General features: G+C 39.5%; 1 protein-coding gene and 1 long non-coding RNA gene across 2 annotated transcripts in view; one reads left to right on the top strand and one right to left on the bottom strand.

Moving 5' to 3' along the window:
* The window catches only part of glg1a (golgi glycoprotein 1a), a 45,810-nt gene that overhangs the window by 20,853 nt on the left and 1,600 nt on the right, over positions 1 to 23,357 (bottom strand). Inside the window, exons 2-8 of the mRNA XM_072386518.1 lie at positions 10,715 to 10,744; positions 9,421 to 9,507; positions 8,159 to 8,374; positions 2,648 to 2,851; positions 1,791 to 1,862; positions 1,458 to 1,644; positions 842 to 1,056 (exon numbers count right to left, since the gene is read on the bottom strand). Of these exons, the coding sequence (XP_072242619.1) occupies positions 842 to 1,056; positions 1,458 to 1,644; positions 1,791 to 1,862; positions 2,648 to 2,851; positions 8,159 to 8,374; positions 9,421 to 9,507; positions 10,715 to 10,744 (1,011 nt within the window). The remainder of the gene's footprint in view (positions 1 to 841; positions 1,057 to 1,457; positions 1,645 to 1,790; positions 1,863 to 2,647; positions 2,852 to 8,158; positions 8,375 to 9,420; positions 9,508 to 10,714; positions 10,745 to 23,357) is intronic.
* Positions 19,055 to 19,868, top strand: LOC140307574 (uncharacterized). Its single transcript, XR_011915827.1, has 3 exons — positions 19,055 to 19,292; positions 19,366 to 19,424; positions 19,675 to 19,868. It is a non-coding gene; the product is annotated as an uncharacterized lncRNA (long non-coding RNA).

Raw genomic sequence — 23,357 nt, 5'->3', positions numbered from 1 at the left:
TTAATTAAAGCAGATTAAATGCTAAACTGACAGTAGATTTTTAAACACGTGGTCGCAACATTTGAGTTAGTCTGGTTAGTCCCCATAACCCAGTCCTCAACGTAAGCAGTTCTTTCCTCTGGACCAGCAAAGAATTGGTGCTAGTGTACCATCAGTTTTGGGCATAGAAAGATAAGAAATCGTTATAAAATAAGCTCAGGTTCCGAACCAGAACCTGCATTGTCAGTGGAAATCCCTAAACTGATTTCATCATGACTGGCAAAAATAATGCAGTGTATCTCCCAGAGTCAGGCAAAAAACACAATGCACCGAGCATGAAATGAATCCAATTCTTCATAATCTTCAACCGAAATCGTTAACTTCCAAACAAGGCCCGATGAGCTAAAGCACAGAGCAAACTCTGATAATTAACCTCTTCCAGCTCTTAGTGAGATGAAAGCAAGAACTGAGGAAATACTAGTGATTTGGAACAAAATGTGCAGCTGGGACAACAGAGATACCACCACAGATTGTTTGGTTTGGGGTACAAACTACATGCACAATTAACTGGGTTTCCCCTTGGCTGACTACCTTGCTGTGGTTCTGTTAATGTAATGAGCAATTACATTTAATGAATAAATAAAAATAGCTTAACTAGTGTCTCCTCTCATCTACTCTATCATACACACAGACTACTATTGTAGAATCATAAATAGATTTTTAGACCAAAGGGCGTTTAACATCAACTTGACAGAGGTTCTAACAGCCTTTACAGTTGTAAGGAAGAAATTAAATGCATTTTATCCCAAAGGCCTGCAAAAAAATAAATAGACAGGTGGCAAAATTGTTATTCCCAACTTACTGCCTTCTGACAGTTGGGCTCAATGGCTCCTATGTCTGATCGCCCAACTTTCATCAGGCAGTGCAGCGTTCGTCCTTTGCGATGTAAACCAGAGCATTGGTCCTCAATCTCACTGCGACAATTTAGCACAATCTCGGGACTTAGGGAGAAATCCTCCATCAGCATCCGCCTGTAATCCATCATCTCACCCTGACATTCACCACTGACTATACGGCCTGAAACACACACAAACACACAGTTAGCAGTGACAGCTGGTTTATCTATGAAATACACACTTCACAGTAAAAATAACTTACATGAGTTAATGGAGTTTAGTGTTTTTTATGTCATAAGATTTTTTCCCAACAAAAACTTCAGATCGAGAGAACCAAATCTGAAACTTTATCTTTTCATTTAAAACTCTTAATACAAAATTCATTGTTTTTGATTGAAATAATAAATTTTTACTTAAAATTTAACTCACAAGCTACCCAATAGTCTTTTCTTAAAGACTATAATTCAAAAGTGAAAACAGGTTGCTGAGCCATAACGGAAGAATAAAGAATAAAGGACATTAATTGCAGATGGGAACTCAGAGAGATTGTCTGGAAGTTCACCCTGAGGAGAAGCCATTTACCTCGATGTACAGCAGACTCCAGACACAGCAGCAGGTAGGACAGACGAGCTTCTCGGGCTCGTGGCATGTTTGAGTCGACGCTGCACCGGTACTTCCTCAGGTCCGACTTGCAGGCTTTGGCCAGTGAGTAGCTCACCTTGTAGTCCTGAGCAATTAGCTTCTGCCTTGTGGTCAGCGCCTCACGGCACTGAAGATACAGCCAGAGTCAGCATCACAGAGATTCTTACTTTGACCATTTACAGAATTTAGTTAAAATTAAACTACTTTTTCTGAAAAAGATTTAAAAAGAGAGAAAACAAAACGAGTGTAAGAGTTAAAGTGAACAGAGCTCACCCTTTCAGACATGGCCTCCTCAAACTTGTGATTAAAGAGACATTTGTAAACTCGGCCCTCTCCAGCTAGCGCCTGGAAAGAAAAAAGAACAACAGTCAAATAAACTGCAGCAAGAATATGCCTTAAAGTCTGTAAGAAACAGACGCTGCCACATGACATCCGACACTAGTTTTAATGTATTCCATGAGATACGCTGACTCCTTGAATGAGTCAACAGGAGTCTGCAACATCATAATCCTCTTCACTTCACTTCACTTTTAGGAGCAGTGGGTTTGTCTGTGGAATTAGATTTGTGCCAGTATAGGCCAACAAAACTTAAGATATCAAACAAAAATAAAAATAAAAAACGGAAATAATGGACAAATGGAAAGAAAACATCATTTATAAAGTATTATATTTGTTTGACTAATTGTTATTTTGTTATTAGTTCCCTCTACTTCATTCTCACTGATCAGATTAATATCAACCAGGCCAACATCACTAATTTCATAAGTTAATATTTGTTAATATGCAACTACACCATAACAAGACTGTAACTTGTTTATCCCAACAGAGTCTCTGAGAGAACATGTTTTCACAGTTAGTAACTGCACTCTGGATAGTTTAAAGACCATCAAAGCTGAAAAAACTAAATGTCACTCAATTTCAACAAAAATCTGAAAATAATCCTAAACTTTTCAAGATGACACAAAACTTTTAAAAAGAAGAGCGTGTGGGGATTAAGACTGCTGATTTTGATACAAAAAGCTCAGCAAGTGAAGAAAGTAATGAAAAGTAATCAAATAACTCAAATCCTTCATAAACCCATAACATTAGATCCCTTAACACAAAGTAAGACGTCATGTCCATATCCTCACATTTTCACAGAAGTGCTCTCGATCATCTCTGCAGGCGAAATACAGGTAGCGGTCAAGGTGGAAGTCATCAGAAGAGAGTTCTGCAACTCTCATGATGGCCTTTTTACAGTCATCTTTGATATGGTGTGCACCTGGCTGTTCCTCTGCCTCTCGCACCAAACCTTTTTCCAGACAGGCAATAACTTCACCCTGAGAGTGGATGTCCTGCACAGAAAGCACAAGTCACAATTACAGAAGGTCACGCATCAGTCAGTTTCTCTCCATGCTGGTGCCATCCAATTAATTGGAATTCATTAAAGTTATTATGCATATTATAAGAAATGGCCTCATCACACTTGGCTCTCAAGCCAGGACTGAAACACCTTTATTGCAAATCTACTCCAGTGTCATGTGTCAAAGTAAAGAGGCAACATGGGTGTCGAGGTTGATCCGCTTCTGATACACCTCTGAGCCAGAGAGGGAGGTAATAACATAGTTGAAACAGTCCATGTGTGTACTCAGATGATTCTGCAACACTACCTTAATGCATTTTAACGCACACCAATGCCGGGTTGAGCAACCACTGTCTGGCATGCGTGCATTATGAGGATTCAGCAGTAGCGAGTCAAAGAGTGTCTTCTTTTTTATTTTCTGGGGCTTTTCTGTGTGGGTTTTCTCTAGGTACTCCGGCTTCCTCCCATCATCTAAAAACATGCACGTTAGGTTGATTGGCGACTTTAATTTTTCCCTGTGTGAGCGCCAGGGCTGCAACAACATATCAATAAAATTGATTACTAAAAGTGCTGGCAACGAATTTCATTATCGATTCATTGTGTCGCACGATTTATGCGTCACTCGCCATCTCGCAGAGCTGTTTACTTCACCTGCAGAGCTTTGTAAATGCTGGCTAACTGATATGAAGTTTAAAAAAAAAAAAAAAAAAACAACCCTTAACCTGCAGAGCAAGTTGAACGAAGCGAGGCAGAGGGGCAATATTTACAAAGGAAATTAAGTAACAAATGACCGACGCAGAGAAGACGGTTCGACCCAAGTCCTCAAAGGACTGGGAGCACTTCACGCTTCACAAAACTAAAAAGAATTGCGTAACATGCAAGATTTGCTAAAGTGATTTTACGTGGCAGCACGGTGATGATAGGGCACCTAAACAGAAACATGTTGGAGTCATGGATGAGGATGAAGGGAGCTCAGCAGAAGGGTAAGTCACCACAATATCCAACGTTTGTTCCGTTTGGAAGTGAGGAAACATAATGTTAGTCTCTCCGGTAGCTCGTCTGATGCTGCTGTTTGCTTGTTAGCTGGTTAATGACACTGACAGAGTACGTGTGTTACCTTTTAAGTCAATTTAATGAGTTTAAGCAGTGTTTAAATGTGCTTTATAAATAAATATAACTTTCACACGTTGGTAATAATTTAATGATTAAGCTTCAAGTTTGAATTTGCTGACAGAGCAAATTATATATATATATATCTCGCTCACAACGCCGGACGCTCATCGTCGCCAGTGTACATTGAAAATGAATGGGCGCTCACACCAAAACTGACAAAAATCGCCTGTGGTCGCTCCGGTTGCTCACAACACGCCGCCTGCAGTTGCTGCACACTAAAAGCGAGCGACCACAGCGGATCCCTCTTTCACCATGGATCGCACTCTGGACCGAGTGGAAACGCAGGCCCCGTTGCCGTCGGTCCATCTGGGTCCATAACGTCCTGAGAAACTGGCCTCTCCACGGAGAATTTCATCGGCTGATTGTTGGGGTACAGCATGCCACGGCCATGACATACGTTATGACTTAACTCTTGGTTATGGGTTATAGAGACTGGATATTTGGAGGAGCCTCATCAGTTCTAGATTATATCCAGATGATCGAACATTAACTTGTTGGTTTGACATGATAATGACAGTCAGAGCAGGGACACTGATGGTGATCTATTTTAACGAGTGAGGTAATAATAGTTTGAAGTGGAAAATGAATTTTTACAGGCAACCATCCCTTCATCATAATTGGAAACAGTCTTTGATCAGTTGTTCATGCAGCCATGAACAAATGATATATTAAAATCATTTTAAGAAAGAGAAACACTATGGTATACAATCTCCATCTCTAGCTAGTGTTTTAGTTTCACTGTTTCGCAAGAATTTTACCTTCTAGTTATCTTTGAATTTGTATCTACTACATCTAACAAGAGAATTCACCTGTGTTATTCTTATAGCGATGATGATCTTATTCAGCGCTGCAACCGACATTATCAGCTCAGTTGTTGCCCAACAGCATTTTAACTAGGTTTTAACTAGGATTTTCCCTAGACGTCTTCCACCAGAGGAAATAAAAGTTGGATCTCTTCTATCCAAATATGAAAGAAGCATACAGCTCCTCTGTCTGTCCTCCAATAGGGGAATCAGATCACAGTCTGGTTTTCCTAAACTTTAACTATCCACCCTCTGTTCACTGGCATCAAGGACCTAATAGTTTTTGAAGAAGAGGTCTTGGGAAGCTGTAGAAGATCTGTGAAGATGCTTTGAGGCCAGAGACTAGAATGCACCTTAGTCACCTGCAATCTGAAAAAGCTGCTAAACATCAAGAAGTAAGCCTTCAAGGAAGACAAAGAGTTGTCGAGCACTGTTAAAAACAGCTGAAAATTCAAACAGGATAGATCAAGGAAGCATACAAGCGAGAAAGCAACTTTTAGCAGAACAGATGAGTGGTCAGGGATGAAAATGTATACAGGCTTTGAGGTGAAAGAGGATCAGTCTGATGGAAGTCTGCACAGATCCAGTCAACTGAACATATTTTTCCAGTAAATTAAGTTCAAAACAACACTTGGCATTCTCCCCACTTTCCTCCAGCTACACAGGCTTCACACCCTGTGCCTGCAGCTTCCTTAGCTTGGCAACTATTATTTATTTAATTATTTTTATAAATTGGGGGAAATTTTATATTAAATGTTTTAATTGGATTCCGATTGTAATTATAATGAATTGGATCATATTTGGCTTGAATTGGACTTAATCTTGAGATGACATTTGTTGTAATTTGAGACTAATAAAACTGAATTAAACTGAATTTCTGTCACCCCACACCTCAGTCATGGATCTTAACACGACCTCATCAACATTCCCTCCGATATCTGGCACCAACTCCAACTTCCACCTCACAATGTCTGTCTCCGGCAGTTGGCTGAAGAGACTGAACTAGAACAGGGCTGCAGGTTGACATAGTGCCAGCCCCAGGATCCTGAAGACCTGCACTTAATGTGGGATTCTAGAGCATCTCCTCAACTTAACCTGAGTCAGAAGAGCATTACAGTGCTTTGCAAGAAATCTTGCTTTGTTCTGGTACCCCAAAAAAAAATCTCATCCATCTGTCTTTGGTGTGGACAGACCAGTTGACCTTACATCCCACATCATGAAAGTCCTGGAGAGACTGTTATTGGCTCAACTCAGTGAGCAATTAAAAACCTTTCGTGATCCACTACTGTTTGCTTCTTGTTCTGTGCTTGGGATTAAGATGCCATCATCTACAGTCATAGGAAAAAGTTTGCACGCCCTTTGGAATTTCTCACATTTCTTCCTAAATTGGTCATAAAACATGGTCTGATCTCTACAACGATCTCAAGAATGAACAAACAGTGTCTTCTTGAACTAAAACCACTCAAACAATCACATGTTATCATACTTTTATTGGCCACAAGACGGAAATATTGACAGGACGGCATAAATATGTACACCCTTAGCTAAGAGTACTCCAAGAGCTAATTAGACTAATTAGATGATAAGGCAATTTGACTCAGGTGTGAGCCACCCTTTAGTCCAATCACTGAGGTGTGTCGTAAGCTACCCACCCCACTGGAAAACCAGTTAAAAGGTGTGTTTTGATGAGAGGCATGTTCTTTGCATCATGCCTAGCACAAAGGCGCTGTCTGAAGACTTAAGACACAAAATAATTGACTTATATAAAGCTCAAAAGGGTTACAAAACCATCTCGAAGAGCCTTGATGTTCATCTGTCCACAGTTCGAAAAATAGTGTATAAATGGAGACAGTTTGGGACGGTTGTTACTTTGCCAAGGAGTGGCCGCCCTGCGAAGATCACTCCAAGGGCAAGGCGAGTCATCATCAATGAGGTAAAGAAGAATCCAAGAGTGTCCTCTGAAGACCTGAGGAAATCACTGGAACCGTTGCTGTCCAAAAAGAACATTTCTTCTCATTTAGAGATCGCGAAAAGGCATTTGGAAGCTTCTCAGTGCTTCTGGAAAAACATATTGTGGACTGATGAAACAAAAGTTGAATTGTTTGGGGGGGGGGGGGGACACAACAGCATGTATGGAGGAAAGCTGGTACAGCACATCATCACCAAAACCTCATCCCCACTGTTAAGTATGGCGGCGGTAGCATCAATGGTGTGGGGGTGCTTTGCTGTCTCTGGGCCTGGACAACTGGCTATAGTTGAAGGGAAAATGAATTCTCAAGTATATCAAGATATTTTGCAGAAAAACCTTAAACAATCAGCTTCAAAAAGCTGAAACTGAATAGAAGATGGGTCCTGCAACAGGACAACGACCCCAAACACCGAAGCAGATCAACATTGGAATGGTTCCAGAAAAACAAGACAAACGTTCTGGAATGGCCCAGTCTAAGCCCTGACCTAAACCCAATCGAGATGTTGTGTATTGACCTCAAGAAGGCCATCCATTCCAGGCATCCCAAGAATCTTGCTGAATTGCAAAAGGAATGGTGCAAGATTTCTCCTGATCGCTGTGCCCGTCTAATCTGCAACTACAGGAAACGTCTAGTTGAAGTAATTGCAGCTAAAGGAGGGTCAACCAGCTACTGACTCATAGGGTGTACTTACTTATGCCTCCCTATCCTTTGAATAATTCCATCTTATGGTCAAAGGTATGATTACACACAATTGTTTGGGTGGTTTTACTTCAAGCAGACACTGCTTGTTTATTCTTGAGATTGTTGGTGAGATCAGACCATGTTTTATGACCAAATTAGGAAGAAATGTGAGAAATTTCAAAGGGCGTACAAACTTTTTCCTATGACTGTACCTCCTTCAACAAGCCCTTCAATCTGCACAACAGCTGGCAGCACTATGAGGATCAGGATCCCTTCATCAAAAACATATGAGAATCATATTCTACTTCCTCACCACAAAATAAAATAAAACTTTTGGGAGGAAAAAAATAACAATGTCTACATAAGGCTGAAATACATTTCATCAAGTCCTGTTGACATCCTCATGAAGAGGTTGGTTTCAATGACACAAAAGTTGCAAAATTTAATTAAAAGAACACCTTAAACTTTTAAGCATGGAAATCCATTAAGCTTTTGGAAAATTTTGCAGCAAGTGGCAGGGAGAGTAACAGCGTCATTGTTGTTTACACCCACAGGTGATGATTCTGACAAATTCGTTGTTTGCAGTATTTTCAAATCAGTATCTGCTTTGCTCAACTGGTAAATCCAACTCAGTGTGAAACTAAATCCAGCTGTGGCAGTAGGTCAACTCACCTTCTCTCCAGTGCTAATGCTTCCGCAGCGCAGAGCATTGATGTCCTCGAGACACCTGTCCATGAAGCCACAGATGAGTCGATAGTCACTAAAGATGATGGTGGTCATCTTGGTGATGTACTGGTTGCACTGGTAGTCGGTGATGTTGCCACGGTGATCGACCAGACAGGACACTAGGTAGCCTTTTCCGAGCTCCTCCGCTGCACATTCTTTAATCTGCATGAGGGAAAGCTTTGTAACTTTGTATAAGAACAAATTTTTCTCTTGTTGAGAAGTGCTTCACAAATAAACATGCCTGGTCTAGGAAGACACGTAAAGCCACAAGATCATTATCTGTCACTTAAATGTCTAAGTAGATCTTGCAAAATAAGAGGTTTGCATGACCGATTCGATCATTTTGTTCCGAGAAAACCTAAAGCATCCTTATTATTTTTGGGTGATTTGACACTAAAAACACCAACAGCTTTCTTTCCCTGCTTTACATGAACACAAGACAAATCCTAGTAATAGCCATTTTTGAGCAAAACTATGTCACATACTGTAAATATATCAAAAATCAATTATAAAAGAATAATACTGTCTTTGCAAGATTAATTCATTTAGTCGAAAGAAAGGGGCAATCATCCACTACATTTTTGCAATTTCTTAGTTCAAACCTGTGATTGGTACTGTCACATCCTACATCATCTTTCATCAAGTTCTTTCAAATTCCCGATTATAACTGAAGCAACTGTTGATGGGGAAATAAACACCTTGAAGTGGGCCATTAAATTTGAGTGGGAATGTAAAGGGTTAAATGAAAGAAGTCAGTTTGTCATCTTATCAGAAATTTACCAACTTTGTGCTGCTAGGAGGATAATTGAATATGTATAATATTCTACAGAAGTAGACAATTCAGAGGTGATAATGACTAATGACATGCATATTGGTCAGGGGGTGCAGTGACACATGTGGCCATAATGACTCTCTCTGCTTATAAACTCCCCACCATCTAGTTTAGAACTGAAGAAGCTGTTCGGATGAGAGGTGAAACGTCTTCAAGATCCAAAAAGAAGTCCGGCTGCCCTTATTCAAGCTCTTATGAAGAAAAGACCATGTTTCTTGTATTTTTCTGTAAGGCAATTATTCAAAAGATTTACCCTAAATTCAAAACTCAGCCCTCTCAAAACATATCAAGCAATTGTTTACCAGCTAGTCAGAAATTTGTCACGGACGTGGTAAAATTTTAATTAAAATACAGAAGTTTGGTCTTCAAATCTGACCTCAGAAATCGTTGTCTTGCAGACCTCGACTGCAACTGACTCGAACTTTGGATCGGTGGTCAGGTTCAATTTGTAGTTCCACAGTAACTGGGACAGAGAAGAAACAAATGTAGATTACACAGGTCATAACTAACTGAAACATAACACCAAATTTAACAGTTAAATATAAAAGCAAAGTGACACAAAAAAGGACCTTTAAACCAGGTTCAAGCTTTAAAGAAAAAAAATTCAAGTCATAATTTTGTCTCTTCAACAACTGGAGGTTAAAAGGTTTAGTTACTCTGAAAGATCTGTATATTAATAAACAGTCTGCCACATTTGCTCAGTTAAAAAATAAGTTCTCTCTTCCTACAGCACATTTATTCCGATATTTGCAGGCGAGGAACTATGTCCGTCGATGTGTGCCTAACTTTGAGTCCGGAAGGTAAAACGATTTGTAAGCTTTTGCTGGGTCTACCTGAATCCAGGAAATTGGTTTCCGGCTTTGTAAATATTTTCTTTGAACAGACGGTTAATACCACACACTCCTGGGAGGAGGAGCTGGGAATGCAGACTGGAGACTGTTTGGAAGGACCCGATCTTGCTCTATGAATGCCAGGCACCAGTTAATCCAATTCAAGGTGATGCACAGGCTTCTTTATTCAAAAATTAAACTGCACAGAATCTTTCCTGTGTACAGCTGTGTTTGAGCCCAAATTATCGAGGATCGACCAATTATCGCCTAATTAGTTGACTCAGGCTTTGAGCACCGCAGCTTATAATATGGTGCAGCTAATATACGTTTTTTTCCTTTTTTTTTTTTTTTCATGCCGCCAAAAACATTTTGCCTCGTAACATCAGACCAATAAAATTAACGAATAGTTCACAGTGGTCCAATGAAATTGTGTAATAAATCAAACACACTTACACTGCGAGATTATTGTAAATCAGTCATTTGTACTCATCCTCAACATGGAAAACAAACAAAGAAATGCATATGATGCAGCTTTTAAATTAAAGGCGATCAATCTGAGATGAGACTGTGAACTATGGCTTTTAATCCCCTTTCTATGCTTTTTGCGGAATGATTTATTTGGATTGTATGGGGGTATTTCTCTAACTGTTCTGGTTCAACCGGGAGATCCCTCGCTATTCTTTGTTTTATTATAAAACAGACCATCTACCTGTTCTGTTCAGTTCACTGGTCAATCTTATTATCTAATCTTCAGCTCAAATGCTCTATACACAACACACACTAAACATAGAAATATAGGATAACATGATGCATGCTGGGAAGTGAGGTAGATACACTTACATGGTTGCACTCAGCAGCAATTTCAGTTTCCTGAAAAAGGAAGTGAAAAGAGAGGTTAAATTGAAGTTTGCAACAAGCCTAAACATGCACAAAGGCAAATCTTTCAGCTGCTCCCTTCATCTGTCACCATGACTCTGTCATTCAGCCACAGAAAAGTCTCTAACAAATATTAATGTGCCCAATGTCTGAATGCTGTTACATATTTCACATATGAGAAGGGATAATAAGATAAATAAAATAAAAGGCTTATTTTCATTTCAGCAATTCTTCTAATCTCAGCGCTGTAGAGATACACTAATGTTACGATTCGATACACTTACATCATTTTCTGAAAGATTTTAAAGGGACAGTGTGATTTGACATGAATCGTCGCTGATTGGACTGGTGGTCCGTCCTTTGAACTGGAAGGACAACACCGCCAGACAAACAGAAACAAACAAACATGTCACAAACGTGTCTTCAGAGTATGCACTCATGTTTATGTTGTGAACTGTTGAGAGAATATCCAGTATCACGTCATACACATGTCCTGCATCAAAATATTCATTAATAGCAGCACGTACGTCGTAAAAAGCAGTGCCATAATTTGAAAACATGTAAATCATGTCCTTCCGGTTCAAAGGACGGAAGGACTTTGCCTTCCCTCTAAATATCGGATTATAAAGAAGATTAAAGAAGTGTCTTTTAAAATGAGTCATAGATTTTATCCCTGTAAGTTATTTCTACGTATATACAAAAAGGACATCGACGTGGACTGCTCACGCTGCACACAATCTGAAGAAGATCTTTGTCATTTGTTCTGATCCTTTTTCATAAGTTTTCTGGCAAGATGTCTGTACACTCATTCCCAGAAAATTTTATCCCGTTTCTCTCTCTTACATATGTAAATATACTGTTTGGGTTCCTCTCCTATCCTGCAAACAACAAAGATCAATATTACATCATCATCCTGCTTGTTTTACTTGCTAAATACAAAAATCCAAATTCTCTAATCACAAACCATCTTTTTTCATTTTCGAGAAGGAGCTCAAACAATACATTACAACAATCCAACACTCTATAAAACAGAAAAGCCATCAAAACCACTGAGCTATGCACTTTATAGAACTTTCAACACGGTTTTGTATAATGTGACCCCCTGGCATTGTATTGTATTATATCAATGTTCTGTGTTTTCACTAATCGTAACGTCTGACTTTTCAATAAAGTTTGCTTAAAAAAAAAATTAAATTAATATAATTTTTTTTTAAATTGATACCTGTGGCTGAAAAATGTATAATTTATCGGGTTAGGGTATATATAGGGTTAGGAGATAAATATATATCGCAGTATCGATAGAATTGCTCAGCTCTACTGTATAATTTCCATTGTTACTTAAAAACCCTTTAGTTGTGTAAGTGTAGTTATGTAAGTGATCATATTTGGTAACTTCCGCGGACATCCAAACTGGCGCCACTGCAGTTCTTCACAAGCTCTTAAAATCATCTGGGTGTCACGCAATCAATCAGCAGAGATTAAGCTTTGTCACAGAAAGCGCCATTGTGATGCTCGACCAATCAGCGGAGGCCCATGACACTCCAAACTTCAGTCTCCTCCCACACTTACGACCCTAACTCAAAACAAAAACAATATTTAATCATGTCTATATTTACTGGTAGTCTTTTTTTTTCTTTCTTTTTTAACTAAACGGTTATAACTTAAGATATTGTATTATAATCTGGCCAAAAGCTTGTACAACATAACAAAAAAATGTAACCTATTTAAAGAAATTATAAAGCTATAGATAGTGAATATGAGTGAGTTGTAATATATCTACATGGCATGTTTAATGCTATGAAAGTATATAATAAATTATTATCAATAATAACAACAATAATAATATCACTTCTTTTGCAGATTTGTACTAAGATGTGCAAAGATGGGAGTGTGTGTGTGTGTGTCAGTTATGACGTAGACGATGAGTATGCAGCACCACAAGCCGAGAGACCCATCAAATCCAGAGAGTCTGCATCCAAGCCAATTATCAGGCCAATTTTGCTTATCTAGCTAAATTTAGTAAGTGAACGCAGCTCTGCCAGAATACCAGCAGAATACCCCAACTATGTTGAAAGTACCCTTTTGTGTACTTTACAACAAACTTCATGACCCAGAGGTAAAAAAAGTCTAATGTATAAAATGTAAAGGCAGTGTTGTGCCTGTTTTAGTGAAATGTTCTAAAATGAGGTGCATTTAAACTTATGTGTTTTTCTTGTATATTCTTACAAGAAAAAAACAAATTCACCCCGATTCACTCTGTTTAGTTGTTTTTTTGTTTTTTTTTTTACTACGGATAGGCAAGAAACCATATATGGTCACTTAATTTGCCTTGATTTTCAACATTAAAATAAAAAAAAAAGTCAAATGTCACAAAAGGAAAAAATGTCTTGTTATATCTTCTAATAACACTTTGGTGGTGAAATTTATCATTTTTAAGTACTTCAATAAGTGCTTTACAGTTTAACCAATCTGTAAAAGAGACACAAACACTTGAAGGAATCACGGTTATAAGTGTGGCTCCGTCTATTTTCTGCTGAGCGCACTAAACTATAGATCCCGAGCATGTAGCTGTCGTGTGCTTCAATTAAAACTCCACAGTCTGTGTTTTTCTTCAAGGGTTTACTGAAAGACCTTTCTTTCCAAAAAAAAAATCTGTGCAATTCTACAACAAAAATAATATTCGCGTGCAAGCATGGTCAAAACTTGTGTGCTCTCTCGGTTCCATAGCTTCACTAAGCAAAATACACATACTACACCACGTTATCTGTATTAACCAATAAGAGAACTGCAGTAATTAACAACATTAAGTAAGCACTCCACAAAATGATACAGAACTGCAACTGCTACTCAAAAATACATTTAGGTCAAATATTACAAAATCTAAATTATTAATCATCTTGTTCGTATGTACAAATGGCTCTAACAATGGTGTTTGCAGTTTCTTTTAATGACACAAGTGCAGCACTTTTCAGTCTCTTTTCTGTACTTGGACCCGGAGCAGGAGAGCTACTCCGGCTGCCACTCGCAGGAAAGCGAGCGTTGCCATCTTCACTGCCCTGGGAGTTGCAGATATTTTTGTCTACTTTTCAGGTGGTTGACACAACATATTTTCTGACATGCGCTCTCTGTCCGCTGGAGGGAATATGCTAACCTATATGTGCACGCTGTGTGCGTCGGGCAGAACTCCACCGTAGGCAATGCAGAGAACAGAGGATAATTGTTAACACGCAACCATGTAGAAACAGAAATTACATATTGGCATGTAATTAAGATAATAAGGGTTAGAGGGATCAGCTGATAATATCAGTTTGCTTAAACTTTTAAGTGAAGATAACGTTCATTTCCAGTCATTAAATTCTTTTACTTAAGTACCTCTGCATTAGCTTTGCGCACATAACTCCAAATAGTTTGCAATCATTTCAGAATAAGGGGCCGATTTCTCCTGGGAGAAGCTGAGGGGGACTAGGGGGAAGTGTCTTCTGATAGGTTAGATTCCTGGAAGGTTGCTGAGAGAGCGGGGAAGAGGATGCTGATGACTGTGAATGCGCTCTAGTCAGTGTCCCATCAGGAAGCTACAGCTCGTCAATAAAGGATAAACTTTGAGAAATGTGTTATGTTTTAAAGCATGAGAACATCTCGATCCAGATGTGCATATTCGAACCAGAATCAGATACGGAAAATGAAAGTGAGCCGCCACAACAAAGTTTACAGTCCGACCTCTCTGTTCTTTCAGCTCCTTGCTTTAAAGACCTTTTTCTGTACACTTCTTTGTTAATAGATGCAGATGTAGGAAGTGTGGTAAAAAGGAAATCGAGGAATAAACATCTACTGGCAAGAACTACAAAAGGTGATGATGCCTATTCTGCCCTCCCCAGAGTTGCTGCACAACTCTCCACAGCTACTCTGTGGAGTCCGTGGCATAGAGCTGCTGGCAGTGAAAGCTTTGATTAAGCAGTCTGCACATGTGCAGTAATATTCTTGTTGTTAGTCAGACTCAGGATATACAGACTGATATGTCTGAGCAATTTATTTTGCAAGTAAATTCAACTGATTTAAAGCTAAATCATATATTATGCTGATTTTATGTGATAAGCATTATAAAGATGGCAATTAGACTTTGCAGCTGTTTCTAATTACACTGTGTGTAATGGGTTTGGGTTACTGTGCATCCCTGTCCATTAATGTTGCTGCAGCAGTTCAGACTCTTGCCATGTTTAAAGTGATATGGAAATGTTGCTAAGCCATACAGTACCTATTAAGATGTGCATGTTAAACTAACAGAAATGCACTGGAGTGCTCATTCTTACATGATGCCAACAAGTCTAGCTGCCATCAGAATAATGAACAGCAGCTTTAAGAGAAGAGCTTTGTCTTTTGCTTTCCAAAAATTAGTGCAGTAATTAACTCTGAAGATGTTCAGATTCAACATCATGTGGCAAAAAATGGTTTCGATCAGCTGGTTTCCACTTTCATACATGGTTTCTCACGTGGTTGGTCAGTCAACTGTTACAACAATGTGTTTTTTCAGCATTTCAATTCTGAATATTCAAACATTCACAGGAGTAATTTGTGCTTTATAGAAAAAAGCAGAAGACAGGCAGCAGACGAACAGGCTACATCAGCACACCAGTCAGAATGTCAGCAACTCCTCTCTACCAGCCTGGAAAAAGCCACAACTTAAATATAGTAAAGATCCTCACACATACACTGACAACCTTTAAGAAGGTTGAAATAGATTGCTCTCATTTACTTGACTTGGTATCTCATACGCATTTTTCTCCTTAGGTTCAACATTTTGACATATACCAGCTGACATTTACTTTCACTGTTAGCCGAGTTAACCAAACACTGGAATGTTCACCCACTAATGTGTAACACGAGCTGGTTTAAACCACTGTGGGACAGGTTAGTTTGACCCAACTGAAGAGTACTGATTATGGAAAAAATACAACGGAGGGGATTCTACACACACCTCTACTGGGACCACTTCATCAACACGCATGGCTGCAGCACAGCTCATTCACTCCAGTAAGAACGTCAATCTTACTCAAAGTTATCTTTCACTTGTCAAAATCTGATAAATATCCTGCCATATTGCACAAAACTAGCAGCAGCAAACTCTGTGTGAAGTTACCCAACTGTTACAGAGAAAGGAGTAAATAAACATCCACTGTGTGTGGATGGCGTAGTCCCAGTAGAGTGCCTGTGTAGAAATCCCTCAATTAGCTCTCCTATAGCTGCAAGTAGCCACATAACAGTAGCTATGTGCTAACAGAGCTATAGTACACGTTCGCTCATTCATTCTTCTTAAAGTATTGGTGAAATAAAGACAGATAATGCCTTATTTAGAAGCTGCATCGACCCTGCCCCATTAACTCCGTTATATGGATATATGCCGATTGCGAGTTTTCTAAACAGCTTTCTAAACTTCATTCGCCAAACTGTTCTCAGTGAGTAGATAAACGTATTTCATGCCAGAAATAAGGTCAAGGTTTAAAAAAAAAAAAAAAACTGAGTTCTCCTTTAACATTAGGAAAAGAACAGTGGCAGTGACTTCACTGCTTTTACTTAAAGGCTCGTATCTTGGTCATAAGAGCCAGTCATACCAGCTTTATCTTGGTTTTTTTTCAGAGCAGTCTAGGCTATCCAGATATCCTATCCTTTCAGATGATAATATACTATGATAATACTTGCACATAATTTATATTAGCTTATATGTGAAGGAAAAAAAGATTTTGTCTTATGAAATTGTTGTTTTTACATGCATATCATCATAGAATGCTGTCAGTAGAGAAAATGTGTCATATTTGTGTAGGAGAGACTTTCTGGAATCAGGCAATATCTAGGATTTAGTCATTTGAAAAAATATCTGCTTAGTGCCTATTGCGCATGCGCACTGCAGCTTTAGCTTACCAGTGCACAGGTGATCTGCGCACGTCTTTTGAACACAACTTTAGTCTTTGCAATGTAAGCGGATACATTATTTGATCTATTACAAAACTGGATAACTTGCGTTGTCACAGAGAAACCAGGAATCCTTTCGGAAAGGTTACGTTCTGCTGTTCATTTTGATATAGGGTGCATTGTGTAGCGACTTATTCTGCCGTACTTTGCACAGTAATAACTTCGTTCTGTTTGTTTATTGTCTTCATAACGTGACTATTTCTGTATGTACAGATACTCTTTGCAAAGCTCTGTTTCCACTGTTTCTTGTGATATGCCTTTCATATCTATGCGATGGGGAGTTTGTGAGTAATTCAAACAACAGTAATAAGTGTGGACATGGACGCACAAAGCTGTATTCAGATTGTATTTTTAACTATAACACTTTGTCGCATAGGCAAACGGTTACCATCTTTGGATAGGCGCACTCCCGCTCTTTCACGTGATATGCGTGTTATCTCTCTGCAATGAATACTTCCTGAGGTCCGTTTCACAAATCAGGTTCAACAAACTCTGAGTCTAATACTGAACTCTACAACTTTGAGTTTCCGGTTCCAGAAACGCTGATTTGAGTTAGTTTAGTCAACCCTGAGTAGTTTCACCTTGAGTTAAGCGTGTGCGCTACAACTACAAAAAGCCAGTGGAGGCTCAATGGAGCCCCAATTTGACGAGTCACCATGGCAACGGGGAAGAGGAGGGGTACGTTTTTCACCAACCTCGAACTGGAAATCTTAATGCGCTCATACGGCGAGTTTCAACATGTTTTTAGAAAGAAGAGCAACACCGCTGCAGCTGCAAAAGAAAGGGAGACGGTGGGAGAATATAGCTGCTTGGGTTAATGCGTAACTTTAAATGTAGTTGTTACAACTCCTGTTTTCATTTCAATAACTTTATGCAAATTGCGATGTGCAGGTGCCAAGCAGCGATTGGCGAGCACTTGGAGGGCCCATTGAGGATTGGCTACTGTGGACTGGGATTCAGAATAAAGACCTTGGATGACGACGACAGGGGGACTCATCTCCCTCTCCTCCCAACTAGCCACACAGTTGCCACAAGTCTTTACATAGTTGAACCAACTTCTATATTGGAGTTTGTAGGGTTGGGCTGCCATATTATTTTTCTTGAGTTTTCTCCTCTTTTGTTAGTTTAGGGAGGTAAGTGGTTGTCTTTTGTTTTAAAGTTGCTTTGGTTAGGTTATTTTCCCTTGTGAAGATAGTTTGGTTTGTTTGTCGTTGTATGGTAATCTTCTCTCCATAGTTGACATTATATTCTTATCGGTGTTCTAAATAAACTGCCACGTTAAAGTCTAAATAATGTCTCCGTGGCTGCTTGGGGGTTGACGAAGATGGGTCATATTTATGTTGTGCTTCGACTACCCCCAGGCGGGGCATAACAGTAGTCCTTTGCAATCACAACAATAGTTCTGATGAGATCCAACAGGAGAGATCATGTTTCTCCAGTTTGAGCTTCTCTTCATTGGCTCCCTGTTAAATTCAGAATAGAATTTAAAATTCTTCTCCTCACATATAAAGCTCTTAATGACCGAGCTCCATCATATCTTAAACATCTCATTGTAAGGTATTTTCCTAACAGAGCACTTCGCTCCCAAACTGCAGGTTTACTTGTTGTTCCCAGAGTTTCTAAAAGTAGAATGGGAGGCAGAGCCTTCAGTTATCAGGCCCCTCTCTTGTGGAATAAGCTGCCAGTAAATGTCCTGGAACCAGACACCCTTTCCACTTTTAAGATTAGGCTTAAAACTTTCCTTTTTGATAAAGCTTATAGTTAGGGATGACTCAGGTAATCCTGAAACATCCCATAGTTAAGCTGCTATAGGCTTAGACTGCTGGGGGACCTCATCTGTCACACCTTTCCTCACTTTTTCACCCCGTTTAATTTCTCAAATGATATTATGTACATATGACATTATTGTGGCTATTATTGTGACATTATTGTGTTTCCCTGTTCCAACAGATATCCTTTGAATGGTGTTATGGTGGGTTTTTTTTCCCCCCCTCTTTTCTGTCTTCTCAAACCCCAGCTGGTCGAAGCGGATGGCCACCCTTCCCGAGTCTGGTTCTGCCAGAGGTTTATTCCTGTTAAAAGGGAGTCGTTCCTTTCCACAGTCGCCACAGGCATGTTCAGGGCGGGAGATTGGACTGAAGACAAGTTTTGCTGCAATCTGTTGGTTTCCTTAGCTGGAATATTGTTTTTTGAATTGGCTCAATATGAATTAATTGGATTATTTTGAAATTAATTTGGATTTCATTGGATTATGATTGGAAAGTAAATATTAAGTGGCTATTTGACTGTGCAGCTGTTTTATCACAACATAATGCTGTTTTCACACACATAAATGTCTTCATCTATATCATGTTCTGTTAAATAATTTAGCTTATTTAAACTAACACAGACTTCTACTCAGCCAACAGAAAGAAGGCAGATGCCCGTAAAACGGGTGGTGGCCCAGCACCGACACCTCTAACAGAGGCAGAGGAGCTGGCCCTAAACCAGAATATTGGAAGGCAAGTGGCTGAGGGAATCCCTGGAGGGAACTCATCCTCTGAGTCTATCCCCAAAGACACAAGTGCCTTTATATAATGTAAAAGGCCTAAAGATATCTTTTTAAAGCATATTCATACAAATATTTGTCTTTTTTTCTTTTGTCCCAACAGATTCTGATGGTGCTATCTGCCTGGTGGAGCCCCCTCACGCCACAACAGACTTCATAGCTGTAAGTAGGCAATACTCCAAAGATTTTATCAAATGGTAGTTTAAGTACACTGAAACACACCGCTAATCTAGGATGAAGCAACTGGGTCTGCTGCCTTTACAGAAGGGGATACAGACAGGCCTATAAAGGTAACATCTTCATATGTTACTGATAGTTCTCTTCCCATTCACATTTCTTAACATTCTGGTTGAACATAGAGTGACATTTAGCCTACACTGAAGTATTAACACATTCTCATCCTTTTTAACAGAGCATGGCTGGGCAGCAGCAGGAGGGTCCCTCAACTTCCACTGCACAGATTGACTCAGTGAGATGTCCATAAACACCAGAGGTTCATTCTGTGGAATTCATGTGCAACTTTTAATGTCCTCCTATTCCCAGGTGACAGTAAAAGAGGTTTATAAAATTCACCTGCTGAAAAAAAAAAAAAAAAGACTAAAGAAATGCTCTACTTGGACCTCCAGATTAGGAAGACAGATCTGGAAATTGAAATACTGGAGCACAAGTTAGAGGTGAGTGCATGGTCACAGGTGAATTATGTTAATTATGTTAACTATTGGAACATTAACTGAACTAGCTCTTGTATTTGTAGGAAATGAAGAAGACCAAATTAAATTTGTATTATCTCTTTATTTGACTGCTGTGGTGGTGGTGATGATGGTGGTGACTTAAACTCTAAAGTGATTATTGCATATGCTGTCTCTGACCTCCCTGCATACAGTTTCCTTGCTCAAGTGCTCTGCATCTCCGACATTGTACAAAAAAAAATTACATTTGCAAAGAAAAGCAGTGCAACACACAATATCTGCTGGGATGTGAGAGCGTGTTGGCAATGCTGCAAATGTAGGGACGGATTAGGTTGTGTATGTAAATGATGGACTGTGATGTGAAACGGTACCGCTCAAAAAGATATTAGTCTGTAAATGCTAAAACATCTATTTGCGGTCTGATAACCATCTCCCGACGAATATTTACTTCTCTGCGCAGTAATGCTGCACCTTCATCCACGGGATCGTTGTCAAAAGAACATCCTGTGTTCGTGAAAAACGTCGCCTCCTACTGTGCCTAACAGACTTTTAGAACGAGAAGAACTAGGCTATGCCAAAACTCACCTGCTGCCTGACTGAATGAATGAATGAGGAAACCAAATGGCTTGTGTGGCTGAAAGAGGGCGGAGACAGAGAGAAACTCGAGGTTTACTGAGAAAAACCTGGTCCCGACCAGGTTAGGTTCATAGAGTCTGTTACTACGGTAACTGACCGAGAGCTTAAGTTACCCTTCTTTCTCTGGTTTGAGTTGCCTCCATTTGTAAAACGGAAAACTCAGAATTTCCCTCATTTCAGGGTTAATAAACTCGGAGTTTTCATTAAACCTACTTTGTGAAACGGACCTCTGAGCATTTCAACTGAGAACAGTGGGTGTGAATTTGCCCGCAAAGTGAACCTTAACATGCCTTGAAACTGACTCACCTTGAATTCTTTGAATAAATCTGGATGTCTGTCTTTGAGCTGCTTCGCTAAATTGGAAGTGTTTCCTTCCTTTCATTTGAAAAGCTCTTTGGTACCATTTGCATCTTGGTTTTTGCGAATCTATTATTGATCCCTGATCATCCTGTAGGCGGCTGTAGCTCAGGAGGAAGAGCAGTCGCCCACCAATCGGTGGTTCGACTCTGGCTTCCCCAGGATACATGTCGAAGCGTCCTTGGGCAAGACACTGAACCCCACGTTGCTCCCCCAGTGTATCATTGGGGGTATGAATGTGTGTGAATGCTTAGAAAGCACGTAGTTATATCCTAAGACGTGCTGTATGAATGTGTGTGAGTGGGGTGAATGCGGCATGTAGTGAAGCGCTTTGAGTGGTCAGCTAGACTAGAAAAGCGCTATACAAGTACAAGTCCATTTACCATTTACCATTTACCATCCGCCTCAAACGCAAAGTACTTCCAGACATGACTGTTAGTATTTTTCTTTTTGACGAGTCAAGGCGGAGCAGTTGCTGCAGCTGCCATCTTCCGTTTTACTTTGGCATTTAACGGCACACTAGAACGTGTATATGCTGCCCACGTCACACCAGGAGGAACTGCATCCCTGGTACCTACGGTACTGTAGAAAAATGAGTACAATCACGTTTTTAGAATCGTTGCATTGACTGAAGTATTGAAGTATCGGTTCTCATGACATCCTTAATCACCCGAGAAGCTATCTGCCAACACTGACAGCGAATTCTGCTTGTTTTTTTATTATAAGGCATCTAAGATTATTGATTATAATGACAGCATAAAGGTAAAACCATGGGCATTTTTGTCAGAATGCCCAATCTAACATTCAGTCTGGACCTCACAGGGAACAAGAATGTCATCTTCATACACAGCTAAGAGAAAAATAGCAACAGGCGAACAAGTGACTGAGTCAGCTGGGAGAACGGTACAACCTACTACAATAGCAGTGGCAGCAAAGTCTTTCTAATATTAATTCAAATGATTGCTATTACAATATTATCATACCAGACCACAAAATTCTCTAATAACAAAATATCCTAGTGCAGTGAAATAAGAGGCCTTTCAAATATTGTTGCTTTATTCTGCTTTTGAAAGTTGTTTAGTCTTATTTTTTGTGAACTGCTAGCTATTAATCTACACTTTTAAACTGGAAAGATTCAGCAAAAGTGATTATCAGTCTGTGTTAGTCTTTATAATACAAGGACTGATTAATCTGGGTGTAGACAATGAGGAGCCTGTGACTTAAGAACTGCTAAAACCACTGTTAGTCCATAGATCACAGAGATTAAGCTGTCTAATTATAGACAATCTTCATGTAGTCAGTGTGTTACATTTCACTACCCTGCTTGTAATTTGCTCTGCCACTTGATAGTAAAGTGGGGTCGAAATCAAATACATTTGTTGGAGTACATGGTACAATTTTAGTGCTAAAACATTAGGTGAAGAAAAGAAAAAAAACACTGTTTAATGACTGGATTTCAGAGCAGTTTAGATTGGCACCTTCTCAGACAGGGAAATGCAAGAAGTAAAAATGATAGTATCATCAAAAGCTTCAACAGAAACTGTCTTTCAAGTTAGCACAAACACTGCTAATTCCCTGTGTTGTTCCACAGGTACTGTAAAGGAGCTGTAATTATCAGACTTTGTATAACAAGGAGGACAAATAACTAACAAATGGCTTCATATGGTCAAAAGAACAGAGTCAGGTCCTCAATCTCCAGAGCCTCCTCCCTCTGGACTCTGGAGGATCAGCACCACGTACACAAAACCACAGCCACCAGCAGAAGTGACAGCAGGCAGGGAGAAACGGAGAAAACAAAACTGCAACAAGTCTAAAAGCAGCTCTTAATGTCATCCTTGAACCAGAATGCAGCAGTAGAGTGCCAGTTGAGTTGTTCACAGGGCGTTCTGAAAAGAGCTGGTCTCCACGGTTGCTACAAGACTTCAGACTCGAAACCAGGTTCATGAGATCTTAAACTGCATGCAGGTTAACCAGCAAACCACAACAGCGCATCAGTTTAAGCAGTAAACCACAACAAAACAAAGAACTTTGTCTGGTGATTTTCCTGTAAACTTTTACTAAAATGAGAACTTCTAAGTAACAATACTATCACAGTAGGAAACCTAGAAGACTTGTAACATGACAATAAAGTAATCTATATTTACTGACAAGTTTAGGTAAGTTTCAGGGGATACACACACACACACACACACACACACACACACACACACACACAGTAGATAAAATCATTTCTTTACGCTTTTTAATGCAGGAACTTGTGCTTTAATATCTACATTAAAAAAGGGAGCATAAGGATGAAACCAAGTGTTAAAAACAAAAGTGTTCATTTGGATTCAAGTGGGACAACCATTCTTCAGTAAAGAATGAAACTTTTCTCTGTCCCTTAAAGGCTGAACATAATAAAGGTGTTATA

This window comes from Leuresthes tenuis, unplaced genomic scaffold (genome assembly GCF_036924035.1).
Source record: "Leuresthes tenuis unplaced genomic scaffold, fLeuTen1.0.hap1 SCAF_5, whole genome shotgun sequence".
Lineage (NCBI taxonomy): Eukaryota > Metazoa > Chordata > Actinopteri > Atheriniformes > Atherinopsidae > Leuresthes > Leuresthes tenuis.
The sequence above is the reverse complement of the archived record's forward strand: the minus strand, read 5'-3'. Positions and strand labels throughout refer to the sequence as shown.